The sequence below is a fragment of the Littorina saxatilis genome, linkage group LG8, assembly GCF_037325665.1.
Source record: "Littorina saxatilis isolate snail1 linkage group LG8, US_GU_Lsax_2.0, whole genome shotgun sequence".
In the NCBI taxonomy this organism is placed as follows: Eukaryota; Metazoa; Mollusca; class Gastropoda; order Littorinimorpha; family Littorinidae; genus Littorina; species Littorina saxatilis.
Window position 1 is genome coordinate 16,519,394 of NC_090252.1, and position 13,571 is coordinate 16,532,964.

At 41.4% G+C, this 13,571-nt stretch overlaps 1 protein-coding gene and 1 long non-coding RNA gene across 2 annotated transcripts in view; one reads left to right on the forward strand and one right to left on the reverse strand.

Moving 5' to 3' along the window:
* LOC138974534 (uncharacterized) overlaps nucleotides 1–13,571 on the forward strand; it is a 96,328-nt gene that overhangs the window by 53,279 nt on the left and 29,478 nt on the right. The window contains exons 8-10 of the mRNA XM_070347248.1: nucleotides 12,015–12,148; nucleotides 12,410–12,593; nucleotides 13,127–13,393. Of these exons, the coding sequence (XP_070203349.1) occupies nucleotides 12,015–12,148; nucleotides 12,410–12,593; nucleotides 13,127–13,393 (585 nt within the window). The remainder of the gene's footprint in view (nucleotides 1–12,014; nucleotides 12,149–12,409; nucleotides 12,594–13,126; nucleotides 13,394–13,571) is intronic.
* Nucleotides 1,570–11,963, reverse strand: LOC138972901 (uncharacterized). The gene is made up of 6 exons (XR_011457804.1): nucleotides 11,165–11,963; nucleotides 10,502–10,570; nucleotides 9,518–9,611; nucleotides 8,371–8,541; nucleotides 7,818–7,917; nucleotides 1,570–4,302 (listed from the first exon to the last, which is right to left on the reverse strand). It is a non-coding gene; the product is annotated as an uncharacterized lncRNA (long non-coding RNA).

Genomic DNA, 13,571 nt, shown 5'->3' on the forward strand with positions numbered 1-13,571 from the left:
AAATGACTTTTGTGGATACAGGAGAAAGTGTTAACGATGTGAAGATTTCAAGTGTGGTTTGTGGTCATCTGCTCAGTTGACCACTTAAAATGTTGTTTCATTTGATGATACGTTTTGTTTGGTGTTCCCGCTTGAATGTGACAGTAAGTTGTACAATGTTACTCTGTGTGTGTGTGTGTGTGTGTGTGTGTGTGTGTGTGTGTGTGTGTGTGTGTGTGTGTGTGTGTGTGTGTGTGTGTGTGTGTGTGTGTGTGTGCGTGCGTGAGTGTGTTTGTGTGTGTTGGTGTGTGTGTGTGTTTGGTAACCGGCTTTGTACAGCGGGACCACCTTATTTTGTCATGTATTTTTATTCATTCTGGAGCTTTATTAAATAAACTGCCCATTTCAATCACAACTCTGGTCTGGTCTTATTGTCAGTGTTGCATAAATGATTGTATGTGAGCTTGTGAACATACAAAGAAAAAAGAAAGAAACATTCTGTGTCGAAATATCTTGACTAAAAATCAGGCGGAAGACTACACCTGTTGCATTTCCTATTATGCTCAGGCAATTATAACTGAGGGCGGAAGCGACAATGATTCGTTTTCCCCCCAGATAACATTAATTTGTAGAGACGGAAAAGGAACACGCACATTCTGGAACTGATTTGTGTAAATAACTGAGAGGGTGTTTTGTCTGTTTTGTGAAACGGTCCTCACACACTGATTTGCAAAGTTCCACAGTTAGGCAGCTGAATTAAAGCATTACATAATGCATAGTGTAAACTCTAGGCCTACTTCAAGGTCTTATTACTTCAAGATGCATACACGTGCTGTTGTATCTGTTAGTGCTTGCCGGACACCAGTGCTGATTAAAATGGCTTAGATTGTTACTAATTTGAAACTACAGTATGTCCTTTTACGCGTTGTGGCAACTGAATTTTGTTGGTACCGATGATTTATACAAAGACTTTTATCACAGGTTTCTTCCATATCAAACATTTATACTTACCTTCAAGTTCGAGTTTACCTTTACTTTCACGAGGAGAGTCTGTGTGTGTGTGTGTGTGTGTGTGTGTGTGTGTGTGTGTGTGTGTGTGTGTGTGTGTGCGTGCGTGTGTGCACGCTTAAATATTCTTGATTTTTGAACATAAGCAGTTTATCTGTCATGGAGTTGTGTGTGTTTTCATGTCTGCGTGTTCTTTTCCCCCTCCTTCCTCCTCTCGGCAGTCCGGCTTCAGTCATTTTATTCCTCCCCTCAAAGCAGACAGCAGCATTGTGTTAATGTTCAGAACTTTGCCAGGTTTTTTGTTTGTTTGTTGTGCTTCTTTAATTTAGGTTTGTTGTTTGTTTAAAACACTCAAACATACGCACACATCCACACGCACACTTTTACTTTTTAAGTTATAATAAGTATTGCATTCAGCCACGGTTTTTTTTCTCAGTTGATATTCTGATTTTTGCCATTTTTTTGTGTAATTTGTTTTTGTTGTGCTTGTTTGATGTAGGTTTGGTGTTGTTTGTCGTTGTTTGTTTAACACACACTCAAACACACACACACACACCACCACAAGAATAGGTTTACACTCACTTTTTCCTCCACGTTTTAATTTTGGCAATATCATTAACCCAGGATTGCAAAGCAGGGATCATTTGTCAATTTCATAACAACGTACATACAATTTCAGCTGGTCACTTCAATAAAATGTGCATCATCACAGGTTTCTGCTGGAATGACAGTGTCTTATCTGTCAACACAAAATACACACACACAAAATGAGTGTGATGCTGTATGCCTCCTAACAGATCCTAACTTCACCCTCCAAACCTCCCTGCAGATGTATGTTCTGTGCACAAAAATAACCTTTTAAAATATACAAAATGCAGACGACATTTCTACATTTGTAGTTGTGCTGCAGACCTGTTTACCCCCATAAGTGTTTTGGAGTAATGCTCAGCCCCAAAAATAGTAATCCTGGTACAAAAATAGTAATCATCCAGCATTCGTCGCCAATTACAACGCACATGACAACTGTGTCTGCGAAACGCAATCATGCACATATATCCATCATTCACAAACAAAACACATCAGTCAGTTTTTGTAGTCATCATAATGTCAAAGAAGATTACATCAAAAGCACATGCATCACTGATTCTTTTTCTTTTGCTCGTAGTAGGCCTTTTTCAGTGTGTCAAGCGCTTCTCTACTGTACTTGCGCTTGCTGAAGGTACTGAACTTGTCAAATTCAGGTGCACGGAGCCCCTGGGGCTTTTAGTCATACCTCAGGCAGCTATCTGTTAGAAGAACTAACAAGTTTCATTGACTTGCACCCAAAGAGTCAAGAACTGCGATTTTTTTACGAATCAATTTCGTACTCAGACCCGGCTGGTCTTGACCTATTTTTGGATCTAAATTTAGATCAGGTAGATCACCACATCATGCACAAAAAGACACGTCACTAGCAAACTATGTCAGACATCATCATGAGTTTGTATAAAACAAAATGGAGGCCGGAATCACTCAGTTGAATCGAACTCCGACCAAACACCACGTAATAACTAGGTTAATTTATGCACTCGCGTGAACAAGAAACTGTCGAGCTTCACAGATGTCGTCGTTGGGTAGTTTTACTACCATAGGAGGATTTTTGAACTGTAAATGCACTCAGCTGCAACAAAAACGCAAAACGAAGGCTGTAAGCTGCACTGTGCCTTTAAGTAGCTCAACACAATGATCGCAGCCCAGGGTGCTAACACAGTTTGGAAGGTCAAGGTTTTATAGTATGCTTCACTAACGGGATCTTATAAAACAAGAAGAGCAAACGCTCGATCGAGTCACTTTCGCAGTTCTGAATATTATATGAGGCATCAGATGGACAGGAAGAAATTGCTATTCACAACACAATGAGTCACGTTCACATAAAATTTGAGCCCGGTCACTTTTATAGTTTCCGAAAAAAGCCCAACGTTAAGTTGTGTGTTGCCGAACAGAAAAGGCTAGTTATCTCCCTTGTTTTTCTGACTCGATCGAGCGTTTGCTCTTCTTATTTTTCCTTTGACGCTGACCTGTGACCTTGAAAAAGGTCAAAGGTCAACGAAACCATCGTTAAAGTGTAGAGGTCATTGGAGGTCACGACTAAACAAAATATGAGCCGGATCGCTTTGATAGTTTCCGAGAAAAGTCCAACGTTAAGTTGTGTGTTGCCGAACAGAAAAGGCTAGTTATCTCCCTTGTTTTTCTGATAACGTTCGTAAAAGGCTACAGATGTAAATACTTTGATGTAAAGAATAATCCTACAAAGTTTCAATCACATCCGATGAACTTTGTCAAAGATATAAAATGTCTAATTTTTCCTTTGACGCTGACCTGTGACCTTGAAAAAGGTCAAAGGTCAACGAAACCATCGTTAAAGTGTAGAGGTCATTGGAGGTCACGACTAAACAAAATATGAGCCCGATCGCTTTGATAGTTTCCGAGAAAAGTCCAACGTTAAGGTGGTGTCTACGGACGGCCGGCCGGCCGGCCGGCCGGACGGCCGGCCGGATGGCCGGCCGGACGGACAGACTAACACTGACCGATTACATAGAGTCACTTTTTCTCAAGTGACTCAAAAAGCTAAAACATTTACCACTGAAGAAAAACCATCTCTGAACAATTCAAAATTGTCACACTACTAGTTTTACATTTTAAGGATCTTGCCTAGTGCACATCTTTTTATTATGAAACATTTGTATTGTAAACAAAAGAAAACACAATGTCTTGTGATCTGTAAATGTTCTTAATACAGGGAACTTTATACATTGTTCAAGTGAAGTACTGTACAGCCTATTTAGCTTGTTCATTTTCTCCCTATAATCTGCTACAATTCAATAAACTGCTGTAAACTTGTGTGCCCTTAAAGTAGATTTATGTCCTTCTGTGTGGGCACCTTCTTCTTCTTCTTCCTCTTCAGTGTTCAGTGTTTGCATTTGGATGTGTGCTCTCTGGCCAAGTCTTGTTGCACAGGGGTACGGGTGGCAAGAAAAGGCCACCCTCTCAGAACGTGTTGCAGAGTCTGTTCTTCCTACCCTAGCCACAGTCGCACGCTGTAGGTGCAAAACCTATCCTTTTGATGTGTACCTTCAGACAGCAGTGTTCTGTGCAAAGGCGAAAGATGGCTGTCTGTTCTGCGTGAGTAAGATGGGGCTATGGTCTTGAATGAGCTGGTAGCTGTCTGTCTTTAAAAAAAAAAAAAAAAATAGACATCAAAGAAGCTGCAGCACCAGCCAAGTGTTGACTGTTTTCTTTATGCGTAACCTGGTCCTGGCAGTAGCTGTTGTCCATCTGTAAACAAGCAAGATTATTATTATAATATATTGATGGTGTATTTGTTTTACCCAAAAGACGATTAAAATAACATTTAATTTTTGTTTTAGTTATGTGGCATACATGCAGTGGAACGATCATATCTTGTGATATCTTCCCTCTGAGAAAAAAACTACTATTCAAAATGTACTTTTACATACTTTTTTGTTAACTTAGGCTTTTGAAGATCCACATCCAATCCTGCCACAATGTAGGCACAATCATAGGCTAAAATTGTCAGGGTGATTTACCATCGAACTGTCCTCAACATTCTATGCTGACACACACATGCACACACACACTGGCACAGACACATAACTTGACTTCACTTAGGAAGGTTATGTGATGCTTAAATCATTTGTCTTGCCACTAGTTCATCACAAGTAACCACTGTGTTTGTTGCTGGTATGTGCTTAAATGGAGGGATAGTCTTATCCCATGGTAAAACATTTTTTTTTTTTAAAAAGCCTGGCAGGTGATGTGAGATGTGAGCCAAACTGTGTTCACGAAAAGCAGCCGGCCTTTAATAACACAAAGCTGCCTCTGTACACAATTCTGCTTTTACACATGCTATCCCTTAACTTGGATTTATACCAAAAATCAAGCCTGGTTTCATAGGAAACAGTCAGAATGTTGATTCAGCATTTAGAATGATAATCTTATTTCATGTACACGCCTTGGCAAATCTGACAATTAAGTAAGCAGAAGTTTTCTTCACGGGACGGATTTGCTCATTTTATTATGTAGCAATGCACTTCACTTGGTCACATACACCCCCCCCCCCCCCCTCTGTGCACAGTGATAGTTTTAAACAAGGAATTCTGTAAACACAGGGGTGGTCAAATACACCCCCCCTTCCCTCTGTGCACAGTGATAGTTTTAAACAAGGAATTCTGTAAACACAGGGGTGGTCAAATACACCCCCCCCCCCCTTCCCTCTGTGCACAGTGATAGTTTTAAACAAGGAATTCTGTAAACAAAGGGGTGGTCAAATACACCCCCCCCCCCTTCCCTCTGTGCACAGTGATAGTTTTAAACAAGGAATTCTGTAAACACAGGGGTGGTCAAATACACCCCCCCCTTCCCTCTGTGCACAGTGATAGTTTTAAACAAGGAATTCTGTAAACACAGGGGTGGTCAAAAACACCCCCCCCCCTTCCCTCTGTGCACAGTGATAGTTTTAAACAAGGAATTCTGTAAACACAGGGGTGGTCAAATACACCCCCCCCCCCCCTTCCCTCTGTGCACAGTGATAGTTTTAAACAAGGAATTCTGTAAACACAGGGGTGGTCAAATACACCCCCCCCCCCTTCCCTCTGTGCACAGTGATAGTTTTAAACAAGGAATTCTGCTGTAAACACAGGGGTGGTCAAATCCACCCCCCCCCCCCCCCTTCTCTCTGTGCACAGTGATAGTTTTAAACAAGGAATTCTGTAAACACAGGGGTGGTCAAATACACCCCCCCCTTTCCCTCTGTGAACAGTGATAGTTTTAAACAAGGAATTCTGTAAACACAGGGGTGGTCAAATACACCCCCCCTTCTTCCCTCTGTGCACAATGATAGTTTTAAACAAGGAATTCTGTAAACACAGGGGTGGTCAAATACACCCCCCCTTCCCTCTGTGCACAGTGATAGTTTTAAACAAGGAATTCTGTAAACACAGGGGTGGTCAAATACACCCCCCCCCTTCTTCCCTCTGTGCACAATGATAGTTTTAAACAAGGAATTCTGTAAACACAGGGGTGGTCAAATACACCCCCCCTTCCCTCTGTGCACAGTGATAGTTTTAAACAAGGAATTCTGTAAACACAGGGGTGGTCAAATACACCCCCCCCCTTCCCTCTGTGCATAGTGATAGTTTTAAACAAGGAATTCTGTAAACGCAGGGGTGGTCAAATACACCCCCCCCCCCCTTCCCTCTGTGCACAGTGATAGTTTTAAACAAGGAATTCTGTAAACACAGGGGTGGGACTCTCTTGTGATGAAAAAGGAGGAAATCCCTTTTTTTCCAGGGGGTTCGGGGGCATGTTACCCCGAATTTTGGTTAAATGGTACATTAAAATCTGTGCAATCTGACAAAAAAGACATTCTCCACACTCCCCAACCTCCCCCCCCCCCCCCCCCCCTCAAAATTACTATTAGTTATCAGGAGTTTTCAGTCAGCACAATTTAACTCTCAAGCCTCCAGTGTTCTGTTTCATCTCCACGTCTCTCCAAATCATTCACTCAACAAGTCATAGATATTGTAATGAAATGTGACGCGGAAAAATAGATTACTCCAGCAGAATTCGTAAGTTGTGTCGGCGGAAATCCGCGGAAAAGTCCCACCCCTGAAAAAGCACTGCATGGTGCCTTTTCCAGAAATAAATTCATCAAAAAATGTCAACTCACAACAGCAAGAGTCAGTGTGTCGATTGTTCATATGTGACAAAGTTGAGGGATGAGCTTATCCTATGTTAAAGCCTGGCCAGAACTGAGACGGTGACGAGAAGTAGTGTGCCTATAATGACACAATGCTTTCTTCGTAAGCAATTAGATTCAACATCTCAGATCTGGTCAGGCCTATACAAATGCCATCTCTCAACTTGGTCCATACAAAAATCATGAACCTGGCTTAATTCTGTACAGAGTGGGAATTTGTTTTTCTTTTTTTCGAAATCCAAAATAAGCAAAATCAGGTCTTAAAATCAATCAATCAATATGAGGTTTATATCGCGCGTATTCCGTGGGTACAGTTCTAAGAGCAGGGATTTATTTTATCTTTTTATTTTATGCAATTTATATCGTGCACATATTCAAGGCGCAGGGATTTATTTATGCCGTGTGAGATGGATTTTTTTTTACACAATACATCACGCATTCACATCGGCCAGCAGATCGCAGCCATTTCAGCGCATATCCTACTTTTCACGGCCTATTATTCCAAGTCACACGGGTATTTTGGTGGACATTTTTATCTATGCCTATACAATTTTGCCAGGAAAGACCCTTTTGTCAATCGTGAGATCTTTAACGTGCACACCCCAATGTAGTGTACATGAAGGGACCTCGGTTTTTCGTCTCATCCGAAAGACTAGCACTTGAACCCACCACCTAGGTTAGGGAAGGTGGGAGAAAATTGCTAACGCCCTGACCCAGGGTCGAACTCGCAACCTCTCGCTTCCGAGCGCAATTGCGTTACCACTCGGCCACCCAGTCCAAGTCCAAATGGAGCAAGTCTTAAAATGGGAGTGAATTTACAGATGTTATGAACAAGAAGTCTGCGAAAACAGGGTCATTAATAGGAAGGAGTCTTAGATTGGGGTGTCTTAAAAGGGGCAGGGGTGGAGGCCACTGTAATGACCATGAAATAATCAAAATAATACTATCAGTCATCTTATTCTCTACCAAATTTCTAGAGGTCAAGACAATGATACAGATTATTTACTTGTGTCACTGTTAGTGTCATTCTATGAATAACAGACCGATAGAAAGAGAGCTCTGTGTCTTGTACCTGGGTTCGTGCTCAGTTGCTTGAAAATTGACTTGTCAGAGGTTCTTCTTCAGCCTTACACCAGCCTACAGCGGTAGCTTCTACTTCACCAAACTTAGTTCTGAAACAAAACAAATAAAACACATCTTCAGGGTCAAGCATATGTATCAAATCATGATCACACAATTAAACCTTCTTCTTTGGTCAGTACTATTGAAGATTTGTTAATTGTTTCTTGTTCACAAAAGCACTAATCAAAAAATTGCTCCAGGGGCTTGCAACGCAGTACAATATATTACCTTACTGGGAGAATGCAAGTTTCCAGTACAAAGAACTTAACATTTCTTACATACTGCTTGACTAAAATCTTTACAAACATTGACTATATTCTATACAAGAAACACTTAACAAGGGTAAAAGGAGAAACAGAATCCGTTAGTCGCCTCTTACGACATGCTGGGGGGCATCGGGTAAATTCTTCCCCCTAACCCGCGGGGGGTTGTACAAGATAATGAAATAGAGTGAATTTTGAAGTGCATTCATAATTAAAGCCCAATCATGTGGTTTAACCTACCTAGTCTTGAAAAGCCTGTCCGAGGAAACAGATCAAGCACCCTTCCGCAGACCTTCCTGACGGAAGAGTCTTGGTTGTAACCGCTCACTTTCTAAAGTAGTCCATAAGCAGTTCCATGTGCCTATGTTATCACTGTAACCAGCTCCTTTGTGTACCTGTGATCTGGATGAGCTGCAACACATAAAACTTTCATATGAACACTATGTCAAGTATACCAGTTAGCATCCATCAAACACTGACTGACTGAGGAGCATCACAAGATCTGTTCTAAGGAGGTAACAACTATTGTCACAAAGTGTTTATGATACAGCTGCAGGCACATGGCACTGAGTGGTCAATTGGTGAGGGGGGGGGGGGGGGCAGAAGTTCTGCTCAGTCTTGTCTGCTGATACTACACTTTGTGGTGGTGTAAGGCAGGGAATCACACCCCAACCACTGGCCCCGCCCACCTGGTGTCGAGTGCCTGTGGATACATCAATCCCAGTCATGGCTGGCCCCCGGTTGACAACTGCCATGTACGTCATGTACGGGTACATTTACTTTGCAGTACAGATTAGTTTTCAATAGCAATGACATCATGGACGCACACCTGCCCAACGCAGACAAGGACAGCAAAATCAGGGACCAAACGTGATAAAGAGTAACTAATCGTCACAAACATCAAAATGCTTTGCATTTCTTGACCAGATAACAATCATTTCTGGGCAATTGAAGATTATTATTCCACCTACAGGCTATCACCCCCATGGCTGTTACTTGTAACACATTTCATTTCTTAAAATATGTTTTGTAAAGTAATACTGTAGTTAATAGATTTCTCTGAAAGGCACATTCCTTCTCATGAAAACAATTTGGCTCACCGTCTAAGATCTGGTCAGGCTTTAAAATGGGATAAGACATGATCTCTTAACTTGTTCACATACCCACAATGAACGGTCTGGTTGCTCTCTGCGCCAAGTGCGATTGTGTTATGAATAAATGCTGTAAAAGCTACAACTGTACTAGCTCATTTAAAAAAAAAAATCACAAAATGTCACTTCACCACAGCAAGCAAACAGTGTGTTTATTTCTGGTATAGAACAGACACACACATACACACACACACACACATACACCAAAGCAACACAAAAGCCCAAAACATGCCTACCATCTAAATGAGGAATCCAGTTCCAACTGTCTTCTGCCAATATAACACTGCCAGAGACACCATGGTGTAGAAAGTCAGTTTAAAGAGAGACTACCTGAAAGAAAAATGATACAATAATAATAAAACACCCAGTGCAATAGACATACTTGCTCGTTAAAGGCTTACTTTACCATGTAAAAACATTTTGCTTCACAGTCTCAGATCTTGTCAGGCTTTTACTTGGGATAAGATCATCCCTCTACTTGGACGAATAGCAACATAGATCAGCTTGAATGCTCTCTGTGCAGAGTGGTTTTTGTTTGTTTGTTAAAGAATTAGTTTTGTTAACAACACTGGTACCTTTTTGTGAAAATATTTCATCACACATTTTAACTCACCACAGCAAGCAGTCACTGAATATATAATTTTTTGTATGTGGCCAAGATGAGGGATTCCATGTTAAAGCATAGCCACATTATACTGTAGTGACAAGGCAAGTGGGCCTTTAAATTGTAAACTGATATATTGTGCAGACAAATGAACTAAGGCTTGTGAAGATCCATAATCCTGCTACACAAAGACACAATCATTCAGAGGTTGAAATTGCCAGGGTCATTTTCCATCCCCATGTAGCCTGGATTTAATTACTGGCATGTTTTTCAGTTAAAGAGATGTGTCACTCAGAATGACAGGAGATGGTTCACTCAATGCAGAGCATGATATAACATTGATTTCTTCATGCCATCTGATTTGCAGTTGAATTCACAGGGCGAGAAAAATTCTAGACTGTCCTCAACATTCTATGCTGACTGTAAATTGTAATTATATAATACATCCACCCTAGCTAACTGGTACACTAATCACTTGCTCTGGCTTACTTCTTTTTCCAACATAATAAATCTGTTATTTGTACTTTAGCCTTTTGTGGTAAAATATTCTCATTACCACCAGTTGCACTCACAAGCTATTGCACTAGTGTATTTTGGAAATGATCAAAGGACTTACTTGTGTTCTACAACAGCACCATGTCAGTGTTGCGGGAAGAATGAGGCAGGGCTTGGTAATAACTGAGACCTGCAAGTAAACAGAACATATTTAGAATCCCAGCATGTGTTATAATTTGTGTATATTTATATTATAAGGTCTTACAAGTTACATTGCAATAACAAACACACACACACACATGCACACACTCACTCAATGTGCTCTATGTGCTAAGAATAAGAGTGATTGTTTAATGAATTAACGCTGAAGAAGCTACTAGTTGCTTAAACACATTCATAGCAAAATGTCACTTGATCACCACATCAAGCACACTGTATCTTCATTTCTGGTTGTATACATTGTATGCAAGTGGAGGGATGATCTTATTCCATGTAAAATCCTAGCTCAGCTGATCTCTCTCAACTTGGATTCATACCAAAAATCAGGAGCCTGGGTGTTTCTGTTCAGTGGGCATTTCCCTATTTGTTTTATTTGAATGCATTTCTGAAAAAGAACACTTTCTCTGCATAGCCGTCAGGATGTTGGTTCCACCTTTAGGAATGTGTCTTAGTGGACGGACAATCTTATTCCATGTACATGTTCCATTCCTTCGTGCATTATGTGATTCTACTGTATTTTAGTCATAAACAATGACCTTACATTCTAATAAGAAGAGACTATTACCTTTCACCTCGGACGTGTCAACTCATATTTTGCCGCTGAGTCGGTGGACAGTTGCTGGAAACCGAGTCCGTCGTCACACTTCGGGCTTTGGCAACTAAGTTCACTTTGCGGGTCTTTCCCCTTGTAACACCATACTTGTTCGATCACAGTTTCTTTGTTCATCGGCCGAAGCAGGCCCCTCCTTCGCTCCCGTCTCGGCCACAGTTTCCTCAGTGCAGTCGGGCATGAGAGCCCGCCCTTGAACGCACTCTCCCCTGTACCGCATAGTTTTAAACCTCCCCACCTTTTTAATCTCCCTGTTTGCCGGAGCTAACCACTATCGGTAACAGTGACTCAACCGCAGGACTCTGAGACGTTCGCAAGAACCCAGTCCTCTTCGGAAGAAGATGATGATCAAAGATGCATTGCCGACGCCGGCCATGTTGAATTAGTGAAAACCGAAACGTGGAAGCGAAACTAACTTATCTTCGGGAATCAATTAGGAAAACTATATGTGTAGTAGGTAGAAAAATGGCATTTAATGAGACAGATAAAACTCGGATCAAATGAGAAAGAAAGAACTATCCAAACTTGCAAGCACAGCCGCGGTAGTCCTAAGTACGTACTGAAGTTCCCGATCCATGTTTTAGTCTAACCAGCGCTGTCTCTAGTCTATAGATGCGCAACAGGATAAGAGATACCCTGAGGTTATAAGTGATACTCCCACATACGTTGCACAAGCATAATTTAACGTTACCTTATGTACGGTCCAACCGGTGTGCAATGGGTGGAGAGAGAGAGAGAGAGAGAGAGAGAGAGAGAGAGAGAGAGAGACATAGATGCTCAGCTACCATCCACGTTCCTGTGACAGATCCCGCAGTACTAGGAAACTCCACAGTGACGCTCCGTGACAACTTCACAGTGACGGCGACAGTCACAGTGGAGAAAGTGTTCGACTCGGATTTCACCGTCACCTGTCGGTGGTACATCTATGAGGGACAGATCGTAAGCTCTTCTTCACTTATTTCAAATGTGTAGTACTTTTTGAGTTTTTGAGTTTCTTCTGACTTGATGTGTAGGCAATCCTTCATTCATGTGTCAACCAAAATCACGAGCAAATCTCACCAAAGGTCTAAATCGTTAACATCTATTAAATAAGAATAGACACATTAGAAACGAAAGACATGTGTGGTATCGATGCATGACGCCTATCCAGTCTCATAGCAACTTAAAACAAAAGCTCAGCATGATCTGCTTTCCTTGTAGTTTAAACATTCACTGACAACCCGTCCCTCTCTGACGCCGTTCAACGAGAGAAAGACCGGTCGTGAGTACTACAAAGGGACATGCAGCGTTACGATGGATGCACGTTCTGAAGAGGGTCATTTCTTGGTATATGTCACAATGGAACCAGGAGGCGGCCTTAGTTTGGTTGGTGATTTCAACATTAGTGAGTAGCTGATTTTCGTCATCATCATCATCATCATCATCATCATCATCATCATCATCATCATCATCATCATCATCATCATCATCATCCCCACCATCGTCGTATTTGTCGTCGTCATTAGTATTGTCAACGCCTACACTTAACAGCAACATCCACCGTAGTAGCAGTAGTAATTGTTATTGTTGTTGGTGTTGTTGTTGTTGTTGTTGTTGTTGTTGTTGTTGTTGTTGTTGTTCTTGTTTTTGTTGTTGTTGTTGTTGTTGTTGTTGTTGTTGTTGTTCTTCTTCTTCTTCTTCTTCTTTTTCTTCTTCTTCTTCTTCTTCTTCTTCTTCTTCTTCTTCTTCTTCTTCTTCTTCTTCTTCTTCTTCTTCTTCTTCTTCTTCTTCTTCTTCTTTTTCTTCTTCTTCTGTTTTGCCTAGTACCTCTTCTTCTGCTATATTTATTAAACGCGCTCAGCAAACCTGTCATTTATACAAATAGTGAGTAGAGCACAGTCTATACACACAATGTCAATTCTCTTCATCTTGCTGCAGCCAAACCAGGCGAACTGCGACTACAGACAAAATCCTGCCCAGAGTACGTGGCAGAAGGACAAAATAGTCAATGCAAATGCAGACACGTGTCTAAAGACAAAGGCTCGCCACCCGCTCGTGTTTACTGGGCACAGCATAACGGATCGGCTGTTTTGACTGTCAACAATGTCACGATGAAGGACAATGGTACTGTCTACACGTGCCATTCTACATGGGGGCCATCGGGGAAAGTACACACATCGTTTGAGTATACCATTCTTGTTGCCTGTAAGTCTGAAGCGACATATCAACCAAGAGCTGCCAGTCGTAATTCAACATTACCTTTCTTGTAGATCACGTCAGATATGAATGCAAATGCTTTCGTGTGTAATCAGAGCATCCTTCCGCATGGACACATACCAATGATGTAAAGTCAGGTCGGATTCTGTACATCAATGCATTTTTG